This window comes from Schistocerca serialis, chromosome 3 (assembly GCF_023864345.2).
Source record: "Schistocerca serialis cubense isolate TAMUIC-IGC-003099 chromosome 3, iqSchSeri2.2, whole genome shotgun sequence".
Lineage (NCBI taxonomy): Eukaryota > Metazoa > Arthropoda > Insecta > Orthoptera > Acrididae > Schistocerca > Schistocerca serialis.
Genome location: NC_064640.1, coordinates 561,981,596 through 561,995,409, shown reverse-complemented (window position 1 = coordinate 561,995,409; position 13,814 = coordinate 561,981,596). Strand labels below are relative to the sequence as shown.

The 13,814-nt window shown below is 36.0% G+C and overlaps 1 protein-coding gene across 1 annotated transcript in view; it reads left to right on the top strand.

Moving 5' to 3' along the window:
- Window positions 1–13,814, top strand: part of LOC126470456 (calcium-dependent secretion activator-like) — a 1,485,604-nt gene that overhangs the window by 798,043 nt on the left and 673,747 nt on the right. The window contains exon 10 of the mRNA XM_050098305.1: window positions 6,825–6,918. Within this exon, the coding sequence (XP_049954262.1) occupies window positions 6,825–6,918 (94 nt within the window). The remainder of the gene's footprint in view (window positions 1–6,824; window positions 6,919–13,814) is intronic.

The following is a 13,814-nucleotide window of genomic DNA, read 5'->3' as shown; positions in this document are numbered from 1 at the left end:
AAGGATTTTTTTTTTCAGGAACTAGTGTACAGAATCATCTGGCCCATAAACTAACCCATTTGAATTCTTTCTGGTAGCCTTCTCTCAAGTGCATCTATTTGAGTTAATTCATCAAAATGTTGGTCTAAGTGTGCAAGTTTTGTGATCTGGTCTTTGCAAAACTCTTTCATACCCCTTCTCTGCTCCCAGTGCATCAGACCATTTAAAAATCTTACTCTTCATCCTTGCCTGTTCAGTGTCAGACCAAAACTTTTTCAAGAAACGCTTTTCAAATTCATCTATGGATAAATTGCTACAGTCTAGTTGGTTGACCAATGACAAGGCTTCCGTTCTAATGATCTTTTAATGAACTAATTTTTTAATTCATCACTCATACAAGGGTGAAAACTATCATGGCAATGTTGTATAAAATCAAGTAGATGAATCTTCTTGTCAGCAGAGAAACACCGAAGTGGCATAGTAAGATAGCTTGGGCATCCTACATTACAGAAAGTTTTTAGATAAGCCCCATCTTGTAACTGTTGTACATGTTTTTTGATAATAGTAACATCACTTTGTAAGTCTGACACACTTGAGTCTGTCATCTTAGCTATCTTCTGAACTTCTACATCTGAGGCAACACTGTCTATTTTTTCATTTAGCTTATTTATAAAGGTTACAGGTTGTTTACTAGCATCACCAACAGCATCTTTACATCTGACTTCAACAGAACCTATCTCAAATCTGAGATCCTTGTCTACTTCCCTATTTTTGGTTCTAATGACTGTATTTTGGATTCTAAAGCCTCTACCTTCCCCTCTACTTTTTCACACTTTCATCTATAGCTTTCACTTGAGAAAACACACCAACTAAGTCCTTTTTAATATCTTAAATATGTGCATTAAGCTCTGCTCTAATGAGATTACATTCTGAGACTATTGACTTTTCAAGTTTTTCACTATTTTTTAATGTTTTTCACTATTTTTTGCATTGATGACATTTATACATTGAACATGTCTTATAAATTTAGCTGTTTGGGTTTTTCACTCCACATTGTTTCACTCGTGTGTGACTGTACTTGTTTCTCACAGTCTGGATTCAAATATAACATGCTACTGTCTAAAAATCCTGAGTCTGCACTGATTTCATTTAACTGTTTAAGTTGACTATTGTCCACTTCATCCTAAAACATGTCTTCATTGGCTATGGCCTTTTTAAAGTCACTAGTTGACACTGGTAGGTTTGGCATATTTATTTCATTGTTCTGATTATGATCCATTGTTTGTAAATTTGTTCATAAATTACCAGAGTAAGAAAAAACTGGTCAAAATGTTCACACAGCACTGCAATGAGAAAACACAAAATCAATGCTTTAATTGGTACTTAGCTTATTATTGTCCTGATATGGGTAGGTGGCATCAACTTTAGTAGTAATGCTTCAACCTTTCCAACCAAATGTCCATAGTGTTGCATCATTCCACACATACCATGTCAAACTATATTTGGTTTAAAATCATTCATCTTTGCAACACAATTATATGCTTTCTTGTCACCTGAAACATAAACAATGTCAAAAATCTAAATGCACAAGTATCCTGGGCGCAATGGTACTACTTAAAAGACCTTCTTCGTAATGCACATTGGATGACCATTAATTGTAGTAATTGTTCATGGAGTAATTAAATATTGTTGGCCAAGTCTGTGTTAGTTTTAAAGAAATAATGCTCATCTTGTTTTCTAAGGATGTCCTTCAATGCATTGCTTGGATTTCTTCTGTCTGGAAGGCAGATTGTCTTGTAGGTCTGGAAACCCTATAGGTTGACGTGTTTCTTGAAATAACATAGGCGACAAACAGATTCATACATAATTTTCAATTTTAATAGTCCTAGATGCCTTGCTGCCATCAATTTCAATGCTCACTGAGAGAAACACATCCCATTTCTGTGCAACTCCAGAAAAATGTCTGCTTGTGTCTGTATATGTGTGGATGGATATGTGTGTGTGTGTGCGAGTGTATACCCGTCCTTTTTTCCCCCTAAGGTAAGTCTTTCCGCTCCCGGGATTGGAATGACTCCTTACCCTCTCCCTTAAAACCCACATCCTTTCATCTTTCCCTCTCCTTCCCTCTTTCCTGATGAGGCAACAGTTTGTTGCGAAAGCTTGAATTTTGTGTGTATGTTTGTGTTTGTTTGTGTGTCTGTCGACCTGCCAGCACTTTCATTTGGTAAGTCACATCATCTTTGTTTTTAGATATATATTTCCTACGGGATATATATATTCAATGTATTAAGTATCATGTTAAAATTTAGTGCTTGTATGTGCTCAAGGCATTGCATAGAAATCTTTTTGCATGACAAATTATGCATTAGGCAAGCCTTCCTGTATAACACACTGCACATATTTGTAGAGCTTGCACTGATACCCACAAGAAGGCCAGTATTTCTCTGACATCCATACATTTATGTTTTTGACTTATGTTGTTAGATATCTATAATTAGTGGCATGGGCTCATCTTATTAAATCAAACTGTACTGAGGTGACAAATGTCATGATATGCCTCCCAATATTGTGTTTGACCTCATTTTGCCTGGCACAGTGCAGCAACTTGACTTGGCATGGGCTCAACAGGATGTTGGAAGTCCTATGCAGAAGTGCTCAGCCATGCTGCCTCTATAGCCATACTTAATTGTGAAACTTTTTTAAGTGCATGATTTTGTGCATGAACTGACATCTAGATTATGTCCCATAAATTTTCAATCAGATTCATGTATGGTGGTCTGAGTGGCCAAATCATTTGAATTCTTCTGAACGTTTTTCAGACCAGCCATGAACAATTGTGGCCTAGTGACATGGCACATTGTCATCCAAAAATTCCATTGTTGTTTCTTGCAAATGCTCTCTAAATATCCAGTCATAACCATTTACAGTCAATGAACAGTTGAGTTGGACCAGAGGATGCAGCCCGTACCATTTTACAACCACTACCAGCTTTCACAGTCCATTGTCAACAACTTGGGTTCATGGCTTCATGGGATCTGTGTCACACACAAGTTCTATCATCACTTCTTAACAACTGAAATTGGGACTCCTCTGACCTGGCCACAGTCTTCCAATTGTCTAGGGTCCAACTAGTATGCTCACAAGCCCAGTAGAGGCATTTCAGGCGATGTTGTGCTGTTAAGAAAGGCACTCGCATTAGCTGCTGTAGCTCATTAATGCCAAATTTTGCCACATTACCACTGAAAATTCTACGCAAATGCCACTGCTTTTGGTCATTAAGTGAGGACCGTTGGTCACTGCCTTGTCAGTGGTGAGATGTAATGCATGAAATCTGGTACTCTCAGCACACTCTTGATGATGTGGATCTCACAATATTGAATCCCCTAAGAATTTCTGAAATGGAATGCACATGCATCCAGCTCCAGCTACCATTCTGCACTGAGAGTCTATTAATTCCATCATATGGCCATACTCATATCGGAAACCTTTTCATGTGAATCACCTGTGTGCTAATGACAGCTCCACTAATCCACTGCCCTATTATATCTTGTGTACATGATACTCCTGACTTATGTATTTGTGCATATCACTATTCCATGACTTTGTCACCTGAGTGTACTTCTCTCGCTCAGTACCTCCCTACCCCAAAGTGGTCATCTTAAAGGAAATTATACAGTTGTTGGCAACAGTTTTAAGGTAGACATCAATTGTCACTTTCTAGTTCAAGACACTTTTTGTGTAGATGTTTTTCTTGAATAGTATGGCACTTTTGGCATCAATCTTTTCTCCTATTAGCTACTGGTTAATCAGAACTATTCTTTCTGGAAGACTGTGTTACTCTTAAAACATTCATTAAATTTCATTTTTGAAAATTAGATTGCATAATTACTCAGAAAATGTTTTCCCCAAATGGTGTATTTGGAATTTGCTATTTGAATATGTGAGCTGCAGTAAGATAAAAGTACTAGCAGTCTCTTGTATGTACGTGTCCAATGATACTGTATAGGTATCACAGAAAATTGTTTTCCTGTGTAGGCTGTTCCTTTATTTTAAAATAAATAATTTATTTCATTAGTTAGTGGTTAACTAATTTTTCCATCCCTGCACTATGAAAATATATTACAATAAAAACTATAATTCTTACATCATATTGTATTCCACACAGCAGTGAGGGTGGAAAGCAACCTGTCAAGGCATCCTCAGTAAGAGTTTCTCACAACTGTAAAAGGTACAGGCACCACTATCCTTTATGTGAAATATATATGTAGAAAGGAATGAGTGCTGCTCTAATACAGTATTTGTCACTATGCCAGCATAAATAACACATTATAAATACATTAGTGTAACTATTGAAGTGAAAACTTGCACATCACATTCAGCATCATAAAATCAAATAGAATGAATGTCAAGAAACATAATTAAACCACCTAAGTGTTGCACTCTTTTCATTTTAAGTATTTACTTCATATCTGGAATAGTTGTGCCCATAACTACTTCAGTTCTGTAAATCTCTTATTATGGATGCAATCAGATATTGCTCTTTCCCACATTGATGTGTGGAACACAACATACTGGAAACATCATAGTTTTTATTGTCATGTAGCTTGACAATGCCTTAGAGAGTGAAATTAGCTTCTTGATAAATAATGAAATGAAGTATTCATTTCAAAATAAAAGAACAGCCTACCTGGGAAAGTGACTTCATTTAAGAAAAATACATTTTCGTATTGTACTGTGTGATGACATACTTTGTGCATTAATAGATATTTTAAAAAGTTAAATAAGAGGTGTGTCTGGAAAGTAAATATTGTTTCATTCAACCACATCACAGCTCTAGTGCCTCAGTTTGACACATTCACACTCATCTCTCCCATTCACTGTTTTTCCTCTTGCATCATTACAGCCAGACTGTGCTGTGTTGACATTTGTTAGTGACTGATCAAATTGTTTAAGAAAATCTCTGAGCCTACCAACTGTGAATGTGTTCTGTAATATGCAATGACTATGGAATGGTCAGATAGTGGGTGAGACAATGCGGTGATGGACAAATCAGTGTTCATGACAAGGCACAAAGTGGGTGGTCTTTTATTTTCAGTGATGACTTGGTTAAAAATGTGAATGAGGAAATTCATTAAAATAGACAGTTCACAATAAGAATGTTTTGTGATGAGTTTCAACAAATTTAAAAAACTGTTTTGCATGAGAATATCACAAATTGCTTAAATTTCCACAAATTTTGTTCCCTTTAAGTTCCAAAAACACTTACGGGTGTTCGCAAGACAAAGCCCCTTGTCAGTTCTTTGATCTGATGCAGTGATGATGGAGGTGAATTCTTAAACAGAATTGTGACTATTGATGAAACTTGGGTTTTTCATGTCACTCCAAAATCAAAACCATAGTTTCTGGAGTGGAGGCCCTCAGGACCACCCCTGCACCCTTTAAACAAAAATTGGAACAATCCCAACACAAAATATCATGTGCTTGATGAAGTTTGATACTGTGAAACACTGAGAAAACTTTGGCACATAATGCAAAACCAAACACATTGAATGGTCAGTTAAGGCATTGTGTGGTTTCCTGACAACACACATTCCCATTCTGCTGTTTCATTCAAAACATTATTCAACATATGGTTGGGTGCAGTCTTATCACCAGTGATACAGCACCTGTCTTGCACTTTGTGAGTACCACTTGTTCTTGAACTTGAAGCATGATTTTGCTATAAGGTACTTTGACAGTGATGATGATGCAAAATATGATGTTCAGCAGTGTCAGTATTCATCAGTAGCATCTTTCTGTGAAGAGGGCATAGGAAGGCTGTCTTGCCTCTCTTAATGTCTCTACACAATTGTGGCAAGAAGTGCTGTTTCATGTAAAAATAAATTTTTGTCTGAAAAAATGTTTTCTGATTTTTTCTCCAAAACAGTACTTACTTTCTGGACATGTCTTGTACAAATTTCCCTCCTGAATCAAGATGATTTCAGTTTCCTTTTGAAATAGGATGTTGAATTCAAACATTTTAGTTTAAAACAGATCAAAAGTTTTTTGAAGAAGAAGATACAAAAAACATATGGTTAAGGTTTCATGTCACGCTGATACTGGAAATTTAGTCTTGCAGGAAGTTCCAAATCAACATAGACTTCGCTACAGAATAACAATTCCATTTTGGAAACAACCCATAGAGTATGGGTAGGCCATATCTCTGCAATATTCTTGCATACAGGAGTGCTAGACCAGCAAGTACAGTTCACAAAAACAGTTTCATTCTGAAAATAATCAGCAGACTATAACTAAGCCATTTTGCTGTAATATTTTTTCTTCCAGAAGTGCTAGTTCTGCAAATTATGCTGGGAGTTTCTGTGAATTTTGAGAGAGAGTTACTGGCAGGACTGAAGTTTTCATGCCTGACCATTATTCATGCCTAGATAGATCAATTGGTAAGGGCATTGCAAACAAAAGGGGAAAGCTTCCACATTAACATCTCAGTCCAACCACAGGTCTAGTCTGCCAGAAAACTCAAATCACACTTTTTATTAGCTAGTACTCATTCTCACATATTTTCTTCAGTGACTGTTGAATATTTTACATGTTCAATGAAGAGTTGCACTACCTTCTGCACTAATACTGTCTTTTATTTCAGGTAGTTAGGACTATATATAATTTGATTAGTGTGGCTGTTCTATCAGCAGAGGATTTTGCTGTTACAGCATGGTTATGGCAAAAGCTGTGTATTTTTAATTTCAGTGTTTGTTCATATATTGGTTGGTTGGACAAATTTTGCTGTAATGTAGAGTGAGAATGAAGTACTTGTAAATAATATCATTTTCCTTGCTTGTTGATGACAGGTCTCAGGGATCACTTGCAAAACTGGAGGGTGATTCTGCAGACAGTGATACACAACTGACTAAGTTAGATGTTGTTCTAACTTTTCAACTAGAGGTAAGTTTCCAGGTACATTGTATATATCCTGTTAAAGTTTTAGAAATACAATGTAAAAATATAAATGTTTGTTACGAAAGGCACAATTAATTTAATAAATATTTCTCAACTAAAATATTAAACTGTTTAATTATATATCTTAAAAATTGAACCAGCTTTTAAACTTCCTGTATGCTTCTTTTTATAGCATTTACGATCTTCTGTTCTTGAGGATGTGCTTGTAGTTTGTTTCTCCCAACTGCACTTCACTCTCCCGTGTTTTAGTATTTACAGTTAGCACATCATGTTATATCATTTCATTTCTTTACCTCTGACCAGCCTAGTCACAGTTTGGTATAAAAAGTCCAGTGTGTTGCTTCAGGCATGACCGATATTATTTGCATATATTCTGTTTGACTCTTATTACCTTCTATCAGCAATTACAGTAATGCTCAAGCCTTATTATAGATGTCTCTTGATGTGTCAGAGTATAATATTACCTAAAGAAACTAAACTACTTGACTCTGTGTGCTAAAATTGGAACAAGGTCAAGTAAAATGATGTCTTTGATTCCTACAGCCATTTACGTAACAAAGGTCACTGACATGGGTGAGTAGTGGCACTAGACTCAGAGGTAGCCAACTTGTATTTTGGTAATGGAAGAAATTTTCACCACCAAATTTGGCTGGGAAAGGGAGAAGGGCTAGTGGCATAAAGTTTCTGATCATCAAACCTTGCACCAATGTCCTGGGTCAAATTCTCAATTTTCTGGCATCATTTCATGGAAAAAGTGCATGAGGCACTATTTATCATGATCTGTTCATGAGGTGGGGTCACTGAGCTCAGCAGCCCCCTTGGTGATATTAATGAAAAGCAGGCTATGTGCCAGCACTTCTTTTTACCCTCTTTCTCACCATAATTGTACAAAGGAGAAGAAAATTTTTTCTCATTACAGTGCTGAATGTACCACTTATGTTGATTTCATTCTGCAAATTACTTTAGTGCATTATTGATTTGCTGGAATATAACATACCTAAAATTACCTTTCATTGTACTGTCTTGCCTATTTGAGCAAGTGATCTGTAACAGAGTCTACTGAACCCTGTGTAGTTCACACCCACACCAATGCATGTATACACACACACACACACACACACACACACACACACACACACATTCACACACACACACCCATATTAGTCTTTCTTACTGGTGTATCAAACTGGTATGAGTGGAATGACCACTTAGGATAAATAGTACCTACATACATCAATATCATACACCAGGTCCTTGACAGTCATTTCCATCTATTATATACCAATGGTTATCAGTCATATATCAATCACAAAAGCCACACAAGCTCACATCAATTCTTACTTCTTATACCCATATTGACAGTTGCTGTGTTTCAGCTTCTATACCACTTGATAATGGCTTAAAGCTGAAAATAAAATTGTGAGATTTATACAAATATTTACAGTCAGCAGTGGAAATGTTGTTGTTCAAAATTTCCAATGATACTGTAATCCCAAATCAACTGAAACACTTGATACTAGATCCAGAGGTCTTTGTAAATGTCTTTTTGAATCAATTTCAATCTGATAACCATAATTGGGTTATCTTAAGCTCTTCAGGAAATGTCAAACAAGTCTATTGCTGTTGAGAAACCAGACCTGATCAGACTTGAGTAGCCAACCTACATGGCAGATTGACCACATGGGATTACATCTACATCCATATATGCAAACCACTTTGAAGTACATAGTTGGGGATATTTCATATTGTACCAGACATCAGGGTTTCTTCCCATTCCACTCATGCATGGTATGTAGCGTGGGAAGAAAATGACGCACTAAATATGTCTGTAAGCACTGTAAATACTATCATTTTGTCATACGGATTCATTAGGGTAGCAATTTACTTTTTCTATTCTTAACACTAGTTCTATGTTAGCCCAATGAACTGGAACACAGGTACACCTTCAGTAATAGTATCTGTCAAGTAAAACAAGATACTAGGAATGTAGGGCATTAGAGAGCATTGTCATTCATCAGCTACTTGTTGTCAGGTGGACAATGTGACCATCTCATTGTATTAGGAATGCATTAGGAGCTATGCAAAACATGAAGGTCTGGTTAGTGTGAGAACACGAATGACCTGGGTATACAATTTGCCAATCCTACACACATGTCTGAAAAGTGAACAACACGTACAAGTAATAAAGAGATAAGAAACTGAATATTGAGACTTCTTGCAACATATGAACTTTCATTTAGATGTAGATGTAGCTATAGCTGTAGATTATATATATATAAAGACCAAGAAGACAGCTTAATGGATGGTTGTCTGATGACATTATAAAATATGCAGAAGCAATGTTGATGAGAACAGCTGGAAACTGTAATCCATAAAGAAGCCTGGGAGGGAACTTTAACCAGCGATGGATTTAAAATAGCTAGTGCTGTTGTTGTTGTTGATGATGATCAAGATGATGACTTATATCCTCTGATTATTTAGCAAGACTAAATTCCCTACAGTCTAACAATAGCAGGAATTTTAGTGTTAATGGGAACTGTAGTCTAGTAGGAAGTGTTTATGAGAAATTTTTCAGGACTGTGATCATCAAAAAGATCTCAGGAGAAAAATATTTGACTGTGGTCTCAAATTAATTCCAAAACCCCTGCCTCTCACCAACTTCTGTGAACAATTTACAACAATGGTTTCCATAGGATAGGTACAGCCGATGTGACAGCAAGCCATCTGTAATTCATTTTTGCAAGCTGGCTGTCCCTGGTGGGCAGAGCTGCAGGCTGACACCCTTCTACTCATACTGTATCCTGTTCTTTACTCCAGCAAAGCCTCATTTATAGCGCTGGTCTATGTTATTGGCCACCTGGTGCCAGTAGGCAAATAGCGTGCATTTTGTGTGTGCTCACCTCGAGCTCCTTCAACACTTTGATCTGCTGCCTGTGGATGTTGGTTCTACACATCTACTGGTGCTGCCATACAGCTTCACTTCAGATACCTGTGCTAATGGGGATTCCACTTAGAACATTTGGAGTGGGTGGGAGGATCTAAAACCCCAGAACCTGCCCCTTCTGCTTGCCTATGTCTACTTCTCATACAATTACTGATGCAGATGACTGTTATATATTGTTAATGGTGACGATGAGAAGGAGATTACACTTTTTTAAAGTATGGTGCATCAGAGGTGATTTAGTAACTATGGCCTAAAAGTTACTATCACAGTTACTGTAGTTTAAAGCAGGCAACTGATATTTGTGGAATTTAGTATACAGACTGTAAAGACTGTATATTCCTTAGCCTAGAATTTTATAAAAGAATTTGATGTGGAAAAAATGGAAATTTTGTGTGTAGGAAAGTAAATAGTTCATTATATTTACTTAGCCTGCTGCACAAAGCAGTGCATACAAAAATTATAACAACAATACTCTATGGATGATTTTTCCATTTGTAAATTACAAGATACAAGTATGGGGTTGTGTAGATCATGTGTAGTTGAACAGAGTACTGATACTACAAAAGGGAGCTATTGGGCTAATACATGGTTTAAGTCAGACACCAAAATGATGTGAAATACATAACTATAACACAAGAAATATGCACAGTATATGTGATAAAGAGAAAGAAGAAAACAATAGACCTCAGCTCATATTTCAGATTTTCAATGCAGTACAACAATTTGCTCAAATCCATATGAGCTCATGCTAGGGACTCATGTAAAACCAAACTAAAATTTTTTTGTGTACGTAAATGTCAACACTCACTTCAAGAATTCTAAGCTCTTTAAAAGTCTAGCTCTAGGTTATGAATGCAAATTAAACTTGACAGCAGACACTGCAACCTGTTATAGGATGTCAATTTTCATAATCAGTGACGAAACATATAAATGTAATTGTACAGTATGGAATAATATGTCGTAGAGGACAGAAATTGTAAGTTATAAATAGATGTAAACTTTTGCAGACATTTTTATAAATATTTACCTAATTGTGAAGTCTATTAAAGAACAGTTATAGAAGTGGCAGTCATATAAAAATGTGACAGGTCGAAAGAAGTAAGGAAACCTTTCATTAATTCAAAAGTAATTGTCATAGCTGTTAGTAAATTTATCCCAGTGTGGGTAAAATGGTCAATGCTTTCATGGAAACCTGTGTGTGGTTGCCTATAGAACCATTATCATACCCAGGCATCCACTACTTCATCGAAAGCAAACTGATGGCTGTGAATGTCTTTCTTCATGGCCCCAGTAATATGAAAATCAGTGAGGACAGTTTTGGACCTTCTGGAGGATATGGGCTTCCCAGCAAAACATCTACAGTGTAGCCGAAACAACTTGCCAGCAAAATTCCTACTCACACATTGCCAAGGTTGTTTCTATTACACTGTAAAATTTTCACTGCGAACACCTTAAGACATCCTCCATGCAGTCCTGATCCCTCCCCATGTGGTCTCTATCTTTTTTGAGCTGCAAATAAAAACATTCTTGGCCATCAATTTACTTGAGATGAAGAGGTCTATGCCTGGGTACAGTCATGCCTTCATAGGCAAACACAAACATTTTTTCATCATAGCATTGACCATCTCCACCTACAGTTGGAAAAATGTATTAACAGTTACAGCAATTACTTTTGAAATTATGAACAGTATAATCACTCTTTTTCCCATATTTCTCACTTTTATTTGGCTGCCTCTTATAATTATATAAGTTATACTTAACCTTTTATATCAAGAAGACTTTCCCAAGGAAGCAGATAGCAAAACAAGAGGGGAAGTAAAAATATCCCAGCTTCCTTCATCACATCACCCCTTCCTTGGATTGACGGGATAGATATTGCAAATAGCTAACAGGGCAATTCAATGACTACAACTGATCCCCAAAAGTGGGTTAAAATTCTAAATAAAAATAAAATAAAAAAAACCATATGCTATGATTTTTTTTCAAATTTATACATATATGAACTGTCCATATGAAAATCCCTGTACAAAATATTTATGTTCAATGTATCGTACATTTGTACAAAATAATAAAAAAATTATACTCTTAACAAAAATTGTGCATCTTCACTATAAGTGATGTCCTTTTTGGGTAAGCAAGGATTACATTTAAAGATACACATCATTTTATACAAGTCCTACCTTGATTAAAAAAAATTAAACCCTCATGGGTTGCAAAAAGCTAAATTACACTGTGCATTGCAGTTCACTTTTTTTTTAGGTGGAAAATTTCACTTGCTCATTGTTCAGTATTCTTAAAACTTTTAATGAGCTTTTACACAGTCAGATGTTCAAAGGTGTGTGAATTCCTAAGGGACCAAACTGCTAAGGTCATCAGTCCGTAGACTTACACACTACTTAAACTAACTTATACTAACAATGACACACACACCCAAGCCCAAGGGAGGACTCAGATCCCCAGCAGGAGAGATTTACACATTTTCTGACCACATTGTCCATGCTGTCGTCAGGTCCAAGTGGCAGTTAGTAAGGAAATGCACTTCTGGCAGTTCCCTTGGAGGTGGTCCTCTTAAGCCACAGTTCATGAAAAAATCAGACAAAATACCCTACTTTATTACACTTACTTTTTCTTCAGACCAAGAAAAATATTGTTTAACACTAATGGCAAATGATAGCCATTAAATCATAAATAAATATATTACATAGTTCTCATAACATTACAATAATTAGCACTAAAATTGACTATAGTATGAAAGGTGGGGACTAGAAAAAATTTTAAATCAAGTGCACGTTACACTACAAAACATTACTCTGTCATAACTGTCTGAAACTGTTTAAACTTGAAACACTTTTGTTTCTTTCCAATTTGCAAAATACCAAAAACTCAAGATGTGCAGTAGCATACATTTACTAATCATTACGTTATGAAAAAAATAGAGTCACAATCACATAACTTAATTACTACTGAAATCAAAATTTAGGGGATGGAAGTTGTACCAAATCATAGCCCCACATGTCTACTGAATTCTGAGCACTACTCTCATTCAACCAGAAAATTAAATCCTCACAAAATCACAGAATGTTAACAAAATAGTTGACCTGTCAGAATATTCACATCAATTTAGCACCATAGTTATCAGTTAACCAGCAAACTTATTGTTCTTCATTCCAGAATTACCACTTCAAGCTCATAATGCATCAGTACACAAACAGAAGTGTTCAGATAAGCTATAGATCTGATAATGCAGCATTATATGACTTGTACCTTACTAAAATATCATTCTTTCTGTCAATCTCTCATTCCAGCTGCAGTATCATGAATTGCACGATATACACAGTACCCAATGCTGCCTAGTTCAAGGTTTATATCCTCAATTTAGTTACACTACATTTGTTTGTATACAGTTACTTTTTCCATTACTCAATCCTGACTGTCAGCACCCGTATTTTACTTACCTTCCTTACCTAGTTAGCTAGAGGATTGCATTTTCAAAAAAATATCCCTGCTGCAGAGACAGACTCCCTAACCATTAGGACCCTAACATTATTCATTGTTTTATTATTTCATTATTGTTTCATTACCTAATAAATAAACATCTGCTCTGCTTGTCTAATGCACAATTGACTCTTCTGAAAAACACTCCACAGTAACAGATCCTTATGCTAAGGCAAACTTAACTCTCCTTACTGACCAGACAAAATTATCACTTAGAAAAATTATTATTTCACTTTATTCCATCAAATTTCTTAAGATTCTAGCCTGAAGGGCAATATGCATACAAATCTTGCTTACTTTTACCACACACATTACTCCAGGCAACTATGTCTAAAATTGGAATTCCTTAATGTTAGAAAAGGCTGTACCATAACACTTCTACAGGTAGGTTGTTATCTCCATATACTGTCTGTACTGAACTCAAAAACTTTTATTATACCAC